This window comes from Scedosporium apiospermum, assembly GCF_000732125.1.
Source record: "Scedosporium apiospermum strain IHEM 14462 chromosome Unknown SEQ_SAPIO_0033, whole genome shotgun sequence".
NCBI classification, from domain to species: Eukaryota; Fungi; Ascomycota; class Sordariomycetes; order Microascales; family Microascaceae; genus Scedosporium; species Scedosporium apiospermum.
This window is the reverse complement of record NW_015971734.1, coordinates 1,009,452-1,028,881: the sequence shown is the minus strand read 5'-3', so window position 1 is coordinate 1,028,881 and position 19,430 is coordinate 1,009,452. Positions and strand designations below refer to the sequence as shown.

At 50.0% G+C, this 19,430-nt stretch overlaps 4 protein-coding genes and 2 pseudogenes across 4 annotated transcripts; 3 read left to right on the top strand and 3 right to left on the bottom strand.

The window, feature by feature from the left end:
- Positions 1-360: 360 nt before the first annotated feature.
- Positions 361-795, bottom strand: SAPIO_CDS0866 (annotated as a pseudogene; the record flags this gene model as incomplete).
- Positions 796-1,690: 895 nt separating this feature from the next.
- Positions 1,691-2,488, top strand: SAPIO_CDS0865 (annotated as a pseudogene; the record flags this gene model as incomplete).
- Positions 2,489-2,650: 162 nt separating this feature from the next.
- SAPIO_CDS0864 (DNA-directed RNA polymerases I, II, and III subunit RPABC3) lies at positions 2,651-3,172 on the bottom strand (the record flags this gene model as incomplete). The annotated part of the gene is made up of 2 exons (XM_016783552.1): positions 2,651-2,756; positions 2,823-3,172. The coding sequence occupies 2 exons, from the start codon at positions 3,170-3,172 to the stop codon at positions 2,651-2,653; spliced, it is 456 nt and encodes a 151-aa protein (XP_016646318.1).
- A 3,176-nt stretch (positions 3,173-6,348) lies between these two features.
- SAPIO_CDS0863 (Uncharacterized protein) lies at positions 6,349-9,151 on the bottom strand (the record flags this gene model as incomplete). The annotated part of the gene is made up of 2 exons (XM_016783551.1): positions 6,349-6,571; positions 6,681-9,151. The coding sequence occupies 2 exons, from the start codon at positions 9,149-9,151 to the stop codon at positions 6,349-6,351; spliced, it is 2,694 nt and encodes an 897-aa protein (XP_016646317.1).
- Positions 9,152-11,762: 2,611 nt separating this feature from the next.
- SAPIO_CDS0862 (Uncharacterized protein) lies at positions 11,763-13,353 on the top strand (the record flags this gene model as incomplete). Its single annotated transcript, XM_016783550.1, has 5 exons — positions 11,763-11,836; positions 11,897-12,576; positions 12,635-12,954; positions 13,016-13,111; positions 13,165-13,353. The coding sequence occupies 5 exons, from the start codon at positions 11,763-11,765 to the stop codon at positions 13,351-13,353; spliced, it is 1,359 nt and encodes a 452-aa protein (XP_016646316.1).
- Positions 13,354-14,924: 1,571 nt separating this feature from the next.
- SAPIO_CDS0861 (ARF guanine-nucleotide exchange factor 2) lies at positions 14,925-19,389 on the top strand (the record flags this gene model as incomplete). Its single annotated transcript, XM_016783549.1, has 8 exons — positions 14,925-17,306; positions 17,360-17,649; positions 17,710-18,052; positions 18,121-18,512; positions 18,579-18,691; positions 18,755-18,802; positions 19,091-19,137; positions 19,201-19,389. The coding sequence occupies 8 exons, from the start codon at positions 14,925-14,927 to the stop codon at positions 19,387-19,389; spliced, it is 3,804 nt and encodes a 1,267-aa protein (XP_016646315.1).
- Positions 19,390-19,430: the final 41 nt, after the last annotated feature.

The following is a 19,430-nucleotide window of genomic DNA, read 5'->3' as shown; positions in this document are numbered from 1 at the left end:
TCGTGCGGCTCCTTTATCTTGCCCTCGCACCTACATCGACACTCGATATCGTACACTCTCGAGCTCTGACTAAAGATAACCAATGACTTCTCTTTTTGCAGCGGGAGGAGGAGGAGGAGGAGAAGGAATTGGTTCAGTTACACGGAACATGTTTTTAAAGGCCTGCCAATGCATGTTAGATTGTAATTTTGTATATTAGATTCTACTTTGTATAACATCGATCCCGCTGATGGCGAGGCTCGAATCATGTCCACCTTTGCCTAAAGGAAGGACCTGCTTTGGCCAATTTTAGGCTTGACTTATTCTTTGGGCTCCTTCAAGCGGCCAAAATAACATGGATGGCACACGCGCAGGTATTAATCACTCTTCCTGTCTATCGAGAAAGCTGGGGTCCGATCTAAGTCGGCTCTCATATTTGTGCCACCATTCCTCGAACGCTTTCAGAGGAACAACCTCGGGCTGACCGGGACCGGCGGAGCCACTAAAACCCGACAGAAAATTAAATGCACTTCGTATGATCTTCTGGGCCAGCAAAACCGTGTTGGTGGTGGGTGCAACTGAATGGCCAGACGTCTTGGTATTTGGTACACTGGCTAAGCGATTGGATATGGAGGCCGAGGACTCGATAGATATACCAAGCACCAGCTGGGTTTGCGCATCCAATGGCTTTGGTTCCGAAGGGGCCGTGATCTTGAACACGGCGCTTTCCTTTCCCTGGCCCACCGCCCCGAGAAATTTGAAGTCGGGCGTGCGGCCGGAAGATGATGCGGTTGCTACCTCTTCTGTTGTGGCCATGTATATGGCGGCTGCAGTGTCGGGTGGTAATACCACACCGGGCAAGAGAAACACTACAATGTGAGAGTATGGCCTATTCGGGGGAACTGTATATAGGAAGGATGTGTCGGAGAGAACAGTGGTCGGTTCCGTGATGACTGGATTTCCAGCTGGGATGACACCAAAAGGTAACGCTGACATCGTAGATTGGCAGGCGTTCTGCAAGCGCTCTGCGGTTCTTTGTTAATTGAGGCGCTCGGCGAATTCAACGTGTTGAGCTGAGTATTTTTCTTTTCTTTTTTTTTCCCCCTCCCTTCGCGATACCCCGTCGAATTTGAAGTTGCGAAGCATCAAATGAGTTTGCACCTGAATGTGGCATGTGCCATCATAACGTCAGCAGCTCATCATTGATAGCTGATTGATCAATGGCTCGGGACTTGGACCTTTGTGGGAGGGTATTGCAACGGGCTCTTGCCTTTCAATTGTTGTCGCTTGGGTTGTGGTGGGGCTGCGCTAATTCGTCACCAACTACCTTTGTGTAATGCCACCATTAATTCCTTCCATCAAGATTCTTCTTCGCTATATTCTTCCTCCGTCCATGTCTTCTTTTGTTTAAGAGTCGAAATGAGCCAGTCGAAATCGAACTTGGATCTTGCTAGAGAAGTTGATTGGTGAGTCGTCTTTGCCCCGTGCACAGCAGCGATTTAAACTTATTCGATGGCTCTCAAGCTTTCCCTGGGAAGGGCATGGGGGAAATGCCCATCAGGAAATGCCAAACACCCTCTATAAGTGGGTTGTGAGAGACGGGAGCCAGGCGGTTCCCATTGGGTATTTGTTGCCCGTGGTTTTAAGGAGGCTTATGGAGACATCAGCGTCATTTGCGGGTCGGATACAGATTGACCATCATAGCCGGACGATGACCGTGGTGAGCGACGGATCGGCAGCGGATGTGGGCGAGTGTATCGCTGAAATTGTCCAGTGCTGGAGAAAACAGCGGGTATTTTCAATTCTTGAGACCTCGACACGGGAGCCTTGGCCTGTCTATAAGAATGCGGATGACCTCGTCTGCACCATCGAGAGGTCTGCGGCTGGTCTCTTCGGTGTTAACAGATACGGTGTTCACCTCACGGGATACGTGCGCTGCCCTAACGCCAAGTACGGACTCAAAATTTGGGTTCCGACGAGATCTGCTTCGAAGTCGACCTTCCCGGGAATGCTTGATAGTACAGTTGCGGGCGGCTTGGTGACAGGAGAGGACCCCCTCGAGTGCGTCATTCGAGAGGCGGATGAGGAGGCGAGTCTGCCGCAGAGCTTTGTCCGCAGCTCGGCCAAAGCTGTCGGCACGATTACATACGTCTATATCACAGACCGGCGTGCTGGCGGGGAATCTGGCCTCATCTATCCCGAATGCCAATGGATTTACGATCTTGAAATGCCTGCAGAGATAATCCCAAGGCCTAACGATGGTGAGGTCGAGTCGTTTGATCTCTGCACGGTGGAGGAGATACAGGAACAGCTTTCCAAGGGGAGGTTTAAACCCAATTGTGCCTTAGTTATGGTCGATTTTTTTATCAGGCACGGAATTTTAACCACGGCTGAGGAGCCAAACCTGGAGGAGATTTGCCAGCACATCCACCGTGAGCTGCCCTTCCCTGGCCCGCACGAGAAAGAAAAAGTCACATCGCAACGCAGCGAGTGCTCCATATTTCCATGAGTGGGATGGGAAAGGGTGACGCAGAGAACCCTTGGTAATTTCGCATTGCTTCAATATAGATTGATTGCTGCGCGGGCTTCATCAAGATGCATCTTTGAAGTGTGCTGTAGCTTACTCTGTTGAGAGTTGCAAGCTGGGGAGTTGAAAACGATTGGCCGTGATTTATTTTTTCACTAGGAGGTACGCATACTCAACTCTGAGGGGACTTAGTTTTTTGTAAGGGCCCTCCAAAGACATGAGAAGGCCTCCGAACGAGACGTAAGCCTTTCTGCAAAAAAAAAAAAAAAGGTTAGCCTCGAAAGTCCTGCGCTCGACGAGGTTGACGTCTACTTACATTGTCTGCCCATCTTCGCCGTCCTCAAATTTGTAGATTTTGCCATGGCACACGTAGTCAAACATCTCGGCGAGGCTTGTTTCGGGGTGAACACCCTTCTTGTTATCTCTCCAACCCTTCTCATCGTCCTTGGAGCCATCCAAGGCGAGGGAAGTGGCGAGTACCACGTTGATTCCTTCGCTAACTTGACAAGGAAATAGCTCTACATTGACGTCGAGAGAGATGACAGTCTGATTATCCGTGGAGGTCGCATAGATCCGTGCAACACGGTCATACTTCGACTGATCGATGTTGGTGATGGTGAATGACTCTTCAAAGAGAGTTGCGTCCCCGCCTGTTGTCGTCATCATGGGGATATCGTTCGGTAATGGACAGGGGATCCGGTGATTAAGTGGGAAACGCTCAGAGGAAATGTTTATTGCTGGAAGAAGCCGTCGTTGTCTCATCGGCCTTCCCTTGAACGAACGGCCTGAAAAAAAGGCGTTGGCGTCGGGTAAATCATGGCAATTTTGTTCGCCGTTGCTGCCCCACTACCCAGTTAATTATGTTTTTGGGGTTGTCTTCAGATTGTTATTCGTTTGGTTGAATTGTTTTAAGATTTTCTTACCCGCACAAGGACGGAAAATGTTGAAAAAGGGCGACGAGACAGGATAGAAAAAGAGGGGAAAGATATTAGAGAGCACCCGTGAAGCCTTGAAACAGGGATCTATCCCACGGAGAGCTCAAGCCGATCTTTGAGTTTTACTCCCTCCAAACCGCCCAGGCTGTCGCACCGCACTTTTCCTGCCAATGCCTTTCCATCGAAAGAACGCTGTTGTGGGGACTCTTACTCGCTCGCAATCCCAGTCAATCCCGGTTGGGAGGCGAAAACAAGCCCTTCCTTCTGGGGTTCGACCATCTCCATTGGACGGGCGACCAACAATATCAACAGGGACTGCCTCCCTGGACACCATCCTTGGACACTCTGGCCTGCCTCTTGGAACGTCCATGCTCGTGGAAGAAGCGGGCACAACTGATTTTGGTGGTGTTCTATCCCGGTATTATGCTGCCGAAGGTCTTGTCCAGGGCCACGATGTCCATGTTTTTGGCCCGAGTGATGGGTGGGTGAGCGAGCTCCCTGGGCTCGACGGGGCCGGTGAGAGTTCCAAAGTCGACCTAGGTAAAGATAAAGTTCCAATGAAAATCGCGTGGAGATATGAAGCGCTTGGGAACAGCTACTCTCCCGAAGCAGGTTCGTGAGCCCGTCGGTCCTGCAAACTACCCAAACCCTTGACAATCCACAGCCTTCGGTTCTAGGCTAGAAGCTGTTGTCACATGGGATAACCTAATTCACGACATCAATTGATGTTCTACCGTTCGACTAGATACTTCTATGTGCTTACCCGGAATTGGTGATGCAGATTATCGTCCGGCGGGGACCTTCTGTCACACGTTTGACCTTGGAAAACGCCTCAAGACTAGCGATATGCGAGGAACATTGTCCTTTTATCCTCTGAACCGGGTCGTTGGGACTGGTCAGAATAATATTCCTGACCCCTCTGGCCGCCGCCCGCCCTTCATGGATTTCATTTATGAACTTGCCAGAAAAATGGAGACTTCATCATCAGATGCTGTTCACCGCGTAATACTGCCTGGCTTTCTGTCACCAACACTTTATGGCATGCACGTTTATCAGGTCGACGATATCCTGCAATTTATGCATGGACTCAGAGCACTGTTGAGGCGATACGGCGCGCAGCTCTCTGCGATTATTGTTTTCCCCACCTCGTTGTACCCTCGCTCCTTGGGTTTCACGCGTTGGATGGAACTATTATCGGACTGCGTCTTGGAGCTCTCGCTGATGACGACCACATCTCAGGAGAGCGCAGGGATACTCAGTACTCATACCTTGCCTGTCCATAACGAACGTGGAAGGAATTCTCAAGTCGTGAGCTCATTCTCGACCCTATCGTTCAAATTGAGCAGATCCAGCGGGCTCGTTATCGAAGCGCTGAGTCTTCCACCCTGTCTGGGCGACAACCCTTCAAGCGAGAGTAGCACTTTGACCCCAGTTCAAATTGCCAAAGATCGGCTCCAGTTTTAATGACTAAGCCTTACCTTTGTCAGCTCCAAGCGAACGAGTTAAGACACAAAATTTTTGAAACGAGAGCACTTTTTTCAATTTTTTTTTTTCCTTTGCAAAAAAAGGCAACTGGAAGGATGTTGCCAGAAAATCGATCAAGCACGCTGGTTTCAACATTGTGATTCTAAGTTGCTGCTAACCGGCAAAGGTCAGTATTTATCTAATTGTGATTCCTATCCCTGCAACACATTATGATTATATTTATACCATAATCTGTCAATCCACAGAATACTTGTTTGTGTGTGTTGATAACCTAAGTCTGCATGAACAACCTATCATTACCCGATCCTGGCGGAAAACGACGCGTAACATTCCTCAAAGGCTAACTGGGAAATCTATTCTCTCTAGGTAATGTTGCCAAATGAGAGAGGCAGTCGAATGCGAGGCTGACGGCGTTCTGATCTCCCAAATCGCTGGGCGACATCTTGTCTTCGATCGTCGACACATAGCCTTTCTGCGCCGCCATCATGCCACTTGTGGTATTCTCGTGGGAACAGTACCTCAAAGTCCGACACAGAATGTGTTCCTCGGCGTTCCCCTAGAACTTTCTGCAGAAGATGCACTGGTCCTTGTTGAAAATGGCGTAGCGAGGCTTAGAGCTGAGGCTCCATTTCAACTCGGAATCTTTGATGGCTCTGACATTGGCGGGAGGCGTGAGTATATTACGACGCTTCAATGTAGCCGTAAAGGCGTGGAGGCAAGGATGGGACTAGAATTGGCCAAGAAGCAGCACCTGTCGAATGTGCTCAATGGGCCCATCGCCGAGCCAGACTCAACTCGGACGTCCGCCCCCGATCGAACTGCACCGACCCCGCAGATTGTAGACCAACCTTTGGTTCCGGGGAGCAGACAAACAACAAGGCGGGCTTCGTGTGCTACTACTTTCACTTGCTTTGAAAGCCGGGCCTCCCTGCCCCTGCCGAACTCGGGGTTGTTTACATCCGCGCCGCTCATGCGACAGCTACGGGCTGACGGGTACTACATGACGCCAGGCCTACGCTTTGGTGCGCAACTGAGTGTTTACCCCGGCGATCCGCTTCGATTTCACGCTCACTATCTCGCTAATCAGTATGACTGGGAAGATAAGATTCCCTTGTTAGACGTGGTTAGCGGTGGGAGATTGAGTACCACCGTCAAGAAAGGTTTCCTCATTGGGGGAGGGGATACCCGTCCCGGATCACAGCTTGATACTGGTCGCATTTTCTGTATCGAATGGGCAGGCATGTAAAGTTTACCTTTCTAAACGTCAACAATAATAACAATGATGGTAACTTTGTAAGAGCTTGAAAACTTCTATAAATGGGCACCTTGTGACTATCGTACACAAACGTAACGGTTATGGTACGAAGATGCGACTGAAGCTGCTCACCTCTCCCCGGCAGCATACGCATTTATCAAAGTTATTCATTGCCAGAGCGACTCGACAGTCGTCGCATAAACTGAGGCAGCGACAAGGCCAAATAATGATAGTTCTTGGGGTGCTCTGACAGACGACGCACTGAGGACCCTCTGCGCCCATCCCGGAAGCACCAGTCGCCCACGATTGAGACTGGCGATCTGGTAACGATTCCGATTGTCGCGTTTGTTGTCGTCTCGAGAGCAAAATCCGTTCCAGGAGCCTAGACTCCTGATCAACAGTAAGCTTTGCGAGATGAGACGGAGAAAAGATGGTTGTGACTCTTGGCAGCGCTCCGGCGAGTATGTGCGATGACTGAAGGCGGCGAATCCTTTCATACCGCGATCTTGTCAGTATTTCATCGCTGGCGAGGTGAGCGGATAACGCATCTGCTTCTTCCTGGTCCTCGAGTGTCTTCGGGTGTAGAAGACGTGCGAGATCCGATAGCTGAATTGGGCTGTCAACAGCGGGGCTTGTCTCTCGATCTGAGGGAGATCCTAACTGGAGTAGGGTATTTTGGTCGTACTCTTCACCCCATTCTTCATCATCCTGATCAGATCGACTTCTAGAAATCACGCTTGTGTTGTCCGTGATACTCTCACTTTCGCTGGCAGCGTAATCCCCACTGCGGTCCACCGAACCCCAGGTGCCACCGTGCAGCCACCAGGAATAGAGGCGGGCGTCAAGCTCCTCCTCACTAAAGCTTCTATCACCCCGGGCCGTGGCTTGCACGCGTTTTCTCACTTCTGCCTCTACATCGACATGGTCACCTCGAGGGATCCAGATGCCGTCAAGAGTTTGCGGAGCGTTTACCGACGGTGGAGGGTTTAATTCGGGCCGTGCGAGTTGTCTCCCAGTCGATGATTTGCCCCCTCGGAACAGCCAGAGTAGCCATGGTGGTTGCGATCTTATCCCTAGCTTCTCAAGGATCTTGAGAAACATGAGTGCCCACGTTTTCATCACAACGCGGTAAATGTTGAGCATGTAATCCAATGCTACCAACCACCTACCGCTCCTTGCAGCGGCGCCCACGCCATTTCCTGACTGTCTATCCAGACTGGCCCTTTCTTTGTTGTTTGCTTGCGTAGTTTTCTCACGGGAATACCCGTTAAATGCCCCCACACGAGCTAAACGCTGTGCGGCACCGGATTCCGCTGGCGATTTACGACTGCTGAAGGTCACGTCTGCAGTCCCCGACAGTCTAGCGTGGAATTCCTCCAATTCCCGAGACCGTTGTTCCTCAAGCCAGGTATGGCGTGGAGTGTTGACGGCTGAGTCTTCATTTAAGTAAACGGCCTCGCTTGCAAGCGTGATCGCTCCAAATCCAGTCCTGAGTAATGCGGTGTAAAAGTCCATTTCGCGGCTAATCCGGAGATCGGAGAGGGATATATTGGCTTGAAGATTTCCTTGTGCCTGGGCAAGTCGCTGACGGAAATTTAGATTCCTGAAATCAATTCCCTGGGGAGGGGCTATTGCGGATAGCAAAAGCGCAAACCCGTAGATGGACAAACAGACAACAATGCCTGATAAGACAAGAACGTGGGGGATGAAGCCGATGATACACACGGTCGGAAACCGCAGCAAACTCTGTCTGTCGAGAGAGTCTATGGAGAATGTGGCAACGCTCCACATAATACTACCCATGAAGGAAAGACCCCAAAGTGTAGTGCTCAAGAGACGAAACTTGGCCTGAAGATTGAACGTGCCCAATAGATGGCTCGTTATATGGGCCATTGAGGACAAGAATGCCACAAGAAGTACCTCGGGGGAAGTGTTAACTCTCTGAAGAATCATAGAACGACTAACGGCCATGGTATAGTTGAGGGAAGTTGCCGAGGTGCCCACACTACTGTGGGAGTTGAATACACCCCAGCCGAGTTGGTTGCTGATTGCTGCATCAGCTTCCGCAAAGGCAAGGGAGTGCTCGAACAGAGTCATGCCCGTTTCTGCGGAGAGCGTCCGTCCCTCAACGGCGCACACGATAGTTTCTAGGAGCTGGCTTAGGCAAAATGTACCAAACAAGGGCCAGAGGAGGGAAAGAGATCCCTTGAGCTCCCGAACGTCACGGCTGGGGTCGGTATTTTGTGGGATCATATGGATTGAGACGCAAGATTCGCGATCCGTCGGGTTAAGGAGTAGAGTGGAACTGAGGCCATGAAGAAACGTATTGGTCTGGGGGAACATAAGCTCTGAGTGCTTACTTGTGTCCCCCCAGCGCATAGAGGGAAATTCGGGAGAAGTTTGACATTGGATAGACTGAAGCAAATGTCTCGCCTGCAGGCCGAGGAGAACGATCGGAGCGCCACGTATAAGAACACGTATATGCCAGGGTAGTACTAGCCTCCGTCGGGTAGCCGCGAAGATGTAAGCCCGGTTCAAGATAATAGCCATCGCAATGCAGCAGAGGGCCCATTTACTGGTCGCATAGCTGAATACGCTGCCAAACCCCCTTGTTCCATCGACAGGGCTGTGGAGTGGTCCGGGTAACGGATTGGCGCTCGATCCCGAAGCATGTCTGTTGATGCCGACTGTATTCGGAGCGGAATCCGATGCCATCATGTACGCATTCTGAAGAGAATCTGAGAGGGCCGGGCCGGAGACATGTGGTCCTTCAATAGCGTCGGGAAGGAAGATGATCGATCCGAGCCGTCTCACAATGCGCGGGCCTGCCCAGACAAGATCTTCCAACGATGGCGCGTATTTAGTCACATTGACGGTATATTTGAGCTGTTGTGCTGTCCAGGTTGTAAAATTATACCAAATCCCACGCGATGTGTCTCCGGAGGGAAGATCAGGAAGATGATCATCCATTTTGTTGGCGTCGCGACGGGAACAGAGGCAACGGTCAGGTCGCTGGTGGCACGCTCAGGACTCGCTGACTGATTAATAGTGGGGAGATGGTTCCAGCATCAGTCGATACCATTTGAAGACTAAGCACCAGCGGGCACATCGGGGAAGGAATATTGGGCCATCTCTGGGAGTTCGTCACTAAATTGGGATTTGAACAAACGGATATGAGAGAACGAGAGGGAGGGTCCCCTTCAATAATAACGACGACAGATGAGCGGAGTCAGCACTGTGACGATACCATCGGTAGCACTGTACTGTGGTGGAGTGGATGAGGATGGGATGGTGTCAAGCGCTACCACGACATGCATGAGGCATTATTAATACACCTGACGAATTGCAGCTATTGGCGAACTAAAGAGAAAGTGCCCAAGGAGCGTAAGATACAGCCAGGCAAGACTACACTTCGAGTTGCGACCGATGACGTCACAAAGGCAAAAGGGCGCAGTCCTATCCCAAGGGTCTCCAGGACATTGATGGCTTCAGAGAGGCTTCAGGTCTCGTTATTAGTAGAAGCCAGCTCTCTTAAGCTCTCCGACAGCGTGAGCCCGGTTGCTTTGGCGGACCGGATCGCCGCAGCTATGAGCCGGGTACTATTGACAGAATCTGAAGGGGGAATGTGGCCTTTTACCCACAATGCGGCAACCTCTTCTCTAGAAGGGAGATATGCCACGCAACAAGCTGCGAGAACTTGAGATAGGTCAGATGGCTCTAGAACCACTTCAGGATTACCAGACACTGGAGACGCCGTGAGTGCGGCAGCCCCTGCGGACACGGAGTCAATACAGTCAATACCAGCATCCACAAGTGACGCGGATGCGACCGTGATACAGGCGCTCAAAGTATTCACAAGATCCCACATCTCATGCCCCCCGCTGTGCGCCGCTGCTCTGTCTTGTTCACCCTCCACGATTGTAACAACAACATCCACGGCACTCTTGGGCCACCGATCTGCGATGAGAGCTGCCCGGAGAGCCGTTTCAAGGTGGCCACCAAGGTCTCGTTCGCTAGAATCGCGGAGGTACCCTCGTCGGTGCCAAGTCGCAAAAGGCGCGAATTTGACATGTGTCGTAAGTACAAGGTGCGGAGAGAAGGGGCCTGATCTTGGTAGCGCGCGTGGGCCATGCACCATACAGATAAGCTTTAGGCCGTTTGCCTCTCCCGCAACCGTGGAATTGGTGTGTGGGAGACCAATCTCCAAATATGCAGAACCTGACGCCGACGGAGTCACCCCGGTTTTCAAGACTAGATATGGACGGTCGAATTTAAGCATTTGGCCTTGCCAAGACGGAAGATTAATGTTGAAAAAGGAGCTTTGGCTCTTACAGATGTTTCGAAATTCATCCTCGGATCTTGGTTGGGTTGGCAAATCATCATCATAGAACGGGGGGCAGGTAATCCCAGAGGGCCCATTGATCCGCCGCCTGTCGGCCATGGCTATCGAGCCAGTTAGGGTTGCGTGCGAATGATTGCGAGCTTTGTTGAGCTGTCCTCTCTAAAGTTTTGTCCGAGCACAAAGACGCGAGGAGATGTTTGCTCTGGGTTTATGGGGAAGAGTATTCATGAGTAAGCCCCGCCGGGCCTGTTTGACTATTAGAATATTTCATTATGAGATACCGAGGGGTATCTATTCTTATACTTCGGCTGAACTAACACAGAAAGAGAAAAAAAATTCTGCCCACTGCTTTAAAGCTTTCTCTTTCTCGATTTTTGGCTACAAGTTTTCTCCTCTCTTCATGTCTTCTCCGTTTCGAAACAAGTTTAATGCTGTCTCGCAACCTCGGTCTCTGTAAGTACTAACCTCGCATTGATATGTATCTTGACTATGATGAAATGCAAACCACAGTTCAAGCGACCACCTGAGCTTTTTGAACACATGCACTACCATCTGATTCCGTTTTGGCCTCGCCAATGTTGCTGATACTTTTCTTCCTCTCTCGACTGTCAGTCAGACGCTAACTTGCTCCAGTACAAGATTCCGAATTGTACTCGTATCATCCTTCATCGAACAGGTTTCACAGTGAGTCAGGTCCCACATTTCACTTGGTTTTTTTTCTAAGCTTCATCATCCTATGATGAGTACACTTTCCAGTTCTGCTTCTGATCTCTCTGAAGAGAATCTTTTATACCAAAATACCTGACCTAAAAGCTTTTTTCTACTTATATCGGAGAACGATTTCTTTTTTTTTTTTTTTTTTTTTTTCCTCGAGACTAATTTATTTTATTTAGATAAATTTAAAAGGAGAATATATTAACTGTGTAAATAAATATTCAATCAGACATAACTTTTTTAATATTATCTTTGATATGTCAATACTATTGTTAATTTATTGGATTAAAAGTAATTATGGATCGTAGTAATATTATTATGAGAGATGAGCTCGAAACACTGGGCGAATCCTGGTATCTAATCCACAATTACGGGGCAATACGTAATACACGTTTCTAGATCTCCCTTCAAATCCTTAGCATCAAGTATCCGACTGAGCTTCATCCCCTTTCGGTTCATCGCGTCTCTCCGCAAAGACGTCTTCGAATGTTACCCTCATATGTATCGTCAGAAGATTCGATAAAGATGCCCCGGCATCATCCTGGTTCGTTTGCCAATGGCTATCCTCGTGGCGGCACATTCGATATCTCACCCCATAGGTATGGCCGATCTCTTCGCATAGGATTTTGGAACCCACACTGAAAGATGCCATTCATCAGGTTCGAACCGCGGTCTTCTACACCAGCCTTCCGTCGCCGACGAGCTCTTCTGACTAGAGCCATCTACGCTTTGGTCGCGATTATTGTCTTCGGCTATTTTGTTTGGCCCCGAGGGCCTGTTGTGTCTGTTATTTCCTTGGGACTCCTAACAGTTGGAGGCGACAGTCAATTAGAGACTGTTCGATACTATGATCTGAGCAACGTTCAAGGAACAGCTCGTGGGTGGGAACGCGAAGAGCGTATTCTCTTCTGCGTCCCACTTCGCGATGCGGAAGTGCACCTACCGATGTTCTTTTCTCACCTACGCAATTTCACCTATCCGCACCACCTCGTCGACTTGGCCTTTCTAGTCTCTGATTCAAAGGACCGGACTTTACAGGTCGTCATCGACTCTATGAACGATATCCAATCAGATGAGGATATAACACAGCACTATGGCGAGGTCTCTATCATCGAGAAGGACTTTGGCCAGAAGGTAAACCAGGATGTCGAAAGCCGCCACGGCTTTGCAGCCCAGGCGAGCCGACGAAAATTGATGGCCCAAGCCCGGAACTGGCTACTAAGCGCTACGCTACGACCCTATCACTCTTGGGTTTATTGGAGGGATGTCGATGTGCAGACTGCCCCCTTTACAATACTCGAAGATCTCATGAGACATAACAAAGACGTCATCGTACCCAGTAAGTCTTTACAGACGTCGATATTTACACACTCGGCATCCTACTCACGTGTAGTTAGATGTTTGGCGACCGCTGCCGGACTGGCTCGGAGGAGAACAGCCGTACGACCTGAATTCGTGGCAGGAATCAGAAACTGCTTTAGCCCTGGCGGACACCCTTGATGAAGACGCGGTCATAGTTGAGGGATATGCAGAGTATGCCACTTGGCGTCCCCATCTTGCGTATCTTCGAGATCCCTATGGTGATCCTGATATGGAGATGGAGATTGATGGTGTTGGTGGTGTGAGCATACTCGCGAAAGCACGCGTCTTTCGATCCGGAGTCCATTTTCCTGCATTCAGCTTTGAGAAGCATGCCGAGACGGAGGGTTTCGGGAAGGTAGGAACGGAATCTTGTTCTCGGCACTTCGAAGCCTAAGCTAACGTCCTGAACATGTTAGATGGCCAAACGTATGGGGTACTCTGTGGTTGGACTTCCGCATTATACCATTTGGCATCTATACGAGCCTAGTGTGGATGATATTCGACATATGGAGGTATGTGCCGAAGAGACGGAACACCCGTGCTTCCTGAAGCTAACTTCAGACAGGAGATGGAAAAGGAGAGACTCGCAAGAGAGAAGGAGGAGCAAGAGAAGGCTGAGAGAGCCAAAAAGTTAAAGGAAGAATTCGGCGATACCAACAACCAATGGGAGAAGGACAAGAGCGAGATGGAGAACTTGGCGAAGCAAAAGAAGGACCAGCCTCATCACAGGGGTGAGGCGACTGTGGATCGGTAAATGGACCAGGCGTCTCCAGACAGGTTACACTCTCCTATTGTTTCCATTTTGGCTTGGGTTTAACCGGTTAAGCTCCCATGCTCGTTTGGCCTGTCAAAAATAAATGTGCAATGTATTTCCTCGCTATATGTCTGGTTGTATTATAATATTTATAACGGCATCTATAGATTTGATGGTACTTTCTCTTTCTCTTTCTCTTTCTCTTTCTTTTTTTCTTTCTTTTTTTCTTTCTTTTTTTTTCTCTCTCTTTTTTTTTTTTTTTTTTTTTTTCCCCTCTAAATCAATGCCTGTTGATGCTGACTTGAGCACTTGCTCAAAGGCCTCAACGTGTCCCCAAGAATTTGAACACGAACTTGGGTTAATGCTCTGGTTAACTAATCCTGGATCTCGGCACTGTGCTTCAAATTGATTTGATGGAGACTGCCAGCAGTCAGCCAGCCTGTGACTTGTGCCTGCGAGCCAATGCTTCAATTGTTAGGGCCTTTTTGGGGGGGTTCTTTTTCTGCCTGGCTCTGTAATGTAACGTGCTAGAAGCTGTAGAGGACCCGGGTCAAGAAGCCCGAGCTCTAGCCAAAACCAAACCTCAACTCTGAACTTCGTAGTAATCCAGAACACCTTGCTGCGACCTCGCCCATGCCCGCATTCAGCGCGGTACGAATTAATCTACTAGGAGACGTGTCGACTGCTCGATTTTCTTCCTCGATCTATGAAAAAGATCTGTCAAGTAGAGCCCAACCATCTAGGTAGGTTTTACATATTATGCCCGCACTCTTATCCGCTAGCGTATCCCGAGAACAGAATCGAGGCAATGATGCTGACCCGTCATGTTTGATCAGTATTCAGTTGAGGTCGCCGACTCTATACCTGTTTCCCCCCCTCTTTTCCTCTCCTCTTCTGTTCTTCTCTTTCTTTCTTCTTGATGACGCGAGAAAGCCGAGATGCGCATCCACTGCTACCGAAAATGGATTTGAAGGAGCGCCAGCTAAGGCTCCAGGAAACCCCGACCTCTTCCCGCGCGCAATACCGCAGTCGCCCGGTCTCTGTTGCTGTTGACCCGACGTCCCTAGTAATATCTGAATGCATCTCGATCACGTCTGAAATCCGGAAGCGAGTCCCGTCAGCACATTCGTCCGTATCCGCCATCTTAGGTGGCAACCCAAACACGGTTCAGCTGGGGCAGCCTCACCCCCCCTCGGATTATGGGAACCAGCATCTGGACGGAAGTACAATCCAAGATGTACAGGAACTTGGCCTCGCGAACCGGTGGGGATTAAGGGGAAGGAAAGGACATAATGTTCGGGACAATCCTCTAATTTCGAGCTTCGGAAAATTACGCTATGAGCTCTCCAGCGTTAGAGGTGAATTCTCAAACATCTCCTTGGGATAGGTTGGGGCTGACGGCATATATAGACATACGTACCTTTGACGCGCCGTCACTTTTGCAGCCATTCCTGCAGATCCTTCAAACCAAAGGCACGGCCGCCCCAATCACGATTTTAGCGTTGGGTGCCTTAAGGAAGTTCCTGGCATATGGGTTTATCTGTCCCGAATCGCCCAGGTTTGCACTGGCGATGCAGTCCTTATCCAGCGCCCTTACCCATTGTCAGTTCAGCGACTCGGGTCAAATGGAAGTTGTGCTTCTGATGATTCTGAACCTAATGGAGGACATGCTATCGGGTCCAGGAGGCGATATTCTGAGCGATGAGAGCATCTGCGACATGATGGGTCGGGGACTTGCTATCTGCTCACAGACTAGATTCTCCCCAGTTCTCCGCCAAACCGCGGAAGCTTCGATGGTTCGTATGTGTCAAATCATCTTCGAAGCTGTTAAGCATCTGGATGTCGAGGCAAACGAGGCGGCTGGGACTTTTCGCGAGCCTAGTGGTGAAATGGATTCTATAGTGATTTCTACCTCCGAAGCAGCTATTCAGGGACTACCAGGCACAGGTCGTCACGATTCACCTGACGAGGCGTCCGCCAGCAGTTCTCAGAATACTACCCAGGACTCCAACCCGAGTAGTGACATCTCCGAAGCAAGCTCAGACGCCGACTTACGCCATCAAAGCGAAGAGTTGGAGCGACCCGACTCCCTAGACATGCCGCCCTACTCATTACCAAGTATTAGGGAACTCTTTAGAGTTCTTGTTGGTTTTTTGGAACCCAACGACAGACAGCAAACAGATACCATGAGGATCATGGCGTTGCGCATCATACATGTTGCATTGGAAGTTGCGGGCCCAGCTCTTGTTCAATACCCCGCGCTCGGCATCATAACGGAAGATAAGCTGTGCTCCTATCTCTTCCAGCTAGTGAGGTCCGACAATCTGGATCTCCTTCAGGAAGCCCTAGTCGTCGCAAGCACCCTACTCTCTACCTGTCGCAGCGTCCTAAAGCTTCAACAGGAGCTTTTCTTGTCTTACCTTGTCGCATGCCTCCACCCGGCGATCGATATTCCTAGGGAGCCAGGTATCGACCCATCACTGTACGCCGATATACCCCAGGCTCCCAAGCTCGTCAGACCTCTCCCGTCGCAAAATGGTAGTGGCCGGTCAACGCCGGTACCAATCAAAGATCGCCAGAAACTTGGACTAGAGGGGGGAATTCGCAAGCCAGATGCGAGGCAGGCTATGGTTGAATGCATCAGCGTTCTTTTGCGCATGCCCTCTTATATGGTGGAGCTTTTTGTGAACTACGATTGCGACGAAGACCGGGTGGACCTGTGCGAGGATATGGTTGGCCTCCTAGCCCGCAACGCGTTACCGGACTCTGCGACCTGGAGCACTACGAGCGTGCCACCACTCTGCCTCGATGCGCTTTTGAGATATGTTCAGTTCCTCGCTGAGAGACTTGAATGGCAGCCCACCGAAGTCAATCTTCCAGACGCAGACCTTCTAAGGACCCGACGCAGCCGAAAAAAGATTATAATCAAAGGTGCAAACAAGTTCAATGAGAGCCCAAAGAGTGGGCTTGGTTACTTGGAGGCCCACGGCATCATTGACGACATTCGGAACCCTTCATGTGTTGCCAGCTTCTTAAAACGTAACCCAAGGATTTCAAAGAAAATTCTTGGCGAGTTTCTCTCGAAGAAAGGCAATGAACCCATTCTAGAAGCATTCTTAGACCTCTTTGATTTCACTGGGAAGAGAGTGGATGAGGCGCTCCGAGTACTCCTAGAATCCTTCCGTCTCCCTGGAGAATCTGCGCTTATTGAGCGCATTTTAACTTGTTTTTCCGAAAAGTACTGCGCCAATAGCACTCCGGTCGAGGTCGCTGATAAAGACGCAGTGTACGTATTGACATACGCCATCATCATGCTCAACACCGACCAACACAATCCGCAAATCAAGTCTTCGAAACGCATGGCGCTTGAAGACTTCTCGAGGAATCTCCGCGGTGTAAATGGTGGAGAGAATTTCTCACCCGAGTACCTGAGTGATATCTTCAACTCGATCAAGTCGAATGAAATTATCCTTCCGGACGAACATGACAACCAACACGCCTTTGACTACGCATGGAGAGAGTTGCTCTTGAAGGCGGATACCGCAGGGTGTGTCATCCAATGCGACACCAATATGTACGACGCCGACTTGTTTGCCTCAACTTGGAAGCCCATTGTTTCAACATTATCATACGTGTTCATGTCGGCCACTGACGACACAGTCTTCGCACGTGTCGTGACTGGTTTTGACGAATGCGCCCGAATAGCCGCGAGATACGGCACAGTAGAGGCGCTTGATCAAATCGTTCATTGCTTGAGCCACATGACCACTATAGCTACCACCATTCCGTTTAACACTTCGCTGAATACCGAAGTACAGGCTGGTGACAATAGCGTCATGGTCAGTGAACTAGCCGTGAAACTTGGTCGAGATTTCAGGGCTCAACTTGCGACCCTGGTCCTGTTTCGAGTAGTCTCGGGAAACGAGCATATCATCAATAGTGGTTGGAAACACGTAGGTCGTCTTCGCCCAACGCGCCAGAGAACAATGCTAATCAACAGGCCCAGATTTTACGTATATGGCTGAACCTCTTCCTCAACTCTCTCATTCCACCATTCTTCTCCGACAACCAAGACAAGTTGGGAATTCCCGCGATCGCTCTCCAACCTCCATCACAGGTTATCGATCGAGCTTCACGACCGAGTGAAGTGGGTTTCTTTTCTGCATTCACTTCCTACATCTCCAGTTATGCGGCAGATGATCCACCCGAGCCATCACAGGAGGAATTGGAGAGTACTCTCTGCACTGTTGACTGTATCAACCAATGCCGCATGGGTGACATATTCGCCAGGATCTCGTAAGGCTCTTCCATCACGTTTTACCACGCAATAGCTAAACTTGGCTCACATGGAAACAGCACGCTTTCTGTCACAGAGTTGACTCACCTTATCAATGCACTCCTTGACGAACTCCCCGAGGACCACGGTTCGGCCGTCATTAGCGTGAAAGCCCCGAGCACATCACCGGGTCCTCCCGGAGAGTTGAAATCAAACGACGCGCAGCTGCGCTATGACCCGGGGTTGGTCTACCTTTTGGAGTTTTCTACGATCCTAACTCTTAGAAACCGTGAAACTATATGCGCCTTTGGAGAGAAACTCGCCGAGGCGCTATTTGGTGTCCTGCGAAATGCGACGATCCATCACCCCGTTGCTGTCGCCCGGACAGTATTCTACTTACTAAAGCTTCTTCGTGCCAGCTATGTAAGCAGTGTGAAATTCCAAATCTTCCCACTTGCGTCAATACCACTAACACCCTGGGGGCAACCTAGGAATTTGATTTTGTGAATGTCCCCATCCTCCTGCATACACTGTCAAGATTTCCAGATGCACTATTGGGGAACACTGCATCCCTCACCCTTCAGGGGATTTGCCTCTGCATTGAAGAGCCGGGTCCTCTGCGGAGCGAAATCATGACCTCCCCAGACTTCTGGGCGCTGCTGAGGACTCTTGCACAAAGAAGAGACACGAGTGCAATCGTTTTTGCGATACTAGAGCGCGGTACGACGGGAACGCCGCCTTCCATCATGGCAGACAATTACGAAGCTGCCATTTCTCTTCTAAGTGATTTCGCATCAGCGTCACGAACGGTGACATCGCGTAAATCCGCCACAATCCCCAGAGGGGCAAGGGAAGCCCCCAGCACACAAACGCAGGGACTGGAGTAAGGCATCAACTTCTACGCCACCACCAAGTCCTTAACCAAGCTAATACATGCTATTTCCTATAGCGCCGGAAAGGATGTTATAATCACCAGGGGGACTAAAGCTGTCACCATGATTTATAATATGACTAGTCGTATCTCATACCTGATGAAGCATTCCCACCTCGAAAGCAGCGAAGGTAAGTCACGTACACTATAGCCACCTCGCAACCTTTATCTGACGCGGATCTATGGTCAAACAGCCTGGGCTGCCTACTGGTTGCCGATATTCAACGCTCTTACAATCCAGTGTACGAATCCTTGCAGGGAGGTCCGAAATGTCGCTCTGACATCCCTGCAGAGGACTCTATTATCCCCCGAACTTATTTGCAACGATCACAAAGAGTGGACAGCCATTTTTACGGAGGTCCTGTTCCCATTAATCTTAAATCTCCTGAAGCCAGAGGTCTTCCTCTCGGATCGAGATGGTATGGGTGAGATGAGGGTACAAGTTGCGTCCTTGCTCTGCAAAGTATTCCTCCAATACCTTGTTCTGCTTTCGGCATGGGATGGAATGCTGGATTTATGGCTACGAATAGTTGATATCCTTGACCGCTTAATGAACAGCGGCCAAGGCGACAGCCTGGTAAGCCCACTTGTTATCTGTTCTAAAGGCGTTTGAGCTAATACATTCCCCCTTGGAATATAGGAGGAGGCTGTACGGGAGAATCTGAAGAACGTCATCCTATTTATGGCGACTAGCAAATATCTAGTACCTCCCACTACTGACCCATCGAAGGAAAAACTCTGGGTAGAGACGTGGAAGCGGATTGATCGATTCTTGCCCGAGCTAAAAAGCGAACTGGCACTGGATGGGCAGGATGAGGCATCGAGCTGACGAGGAAATGGGAACTGTTGATAAGGGTCAATGAGAAGGAA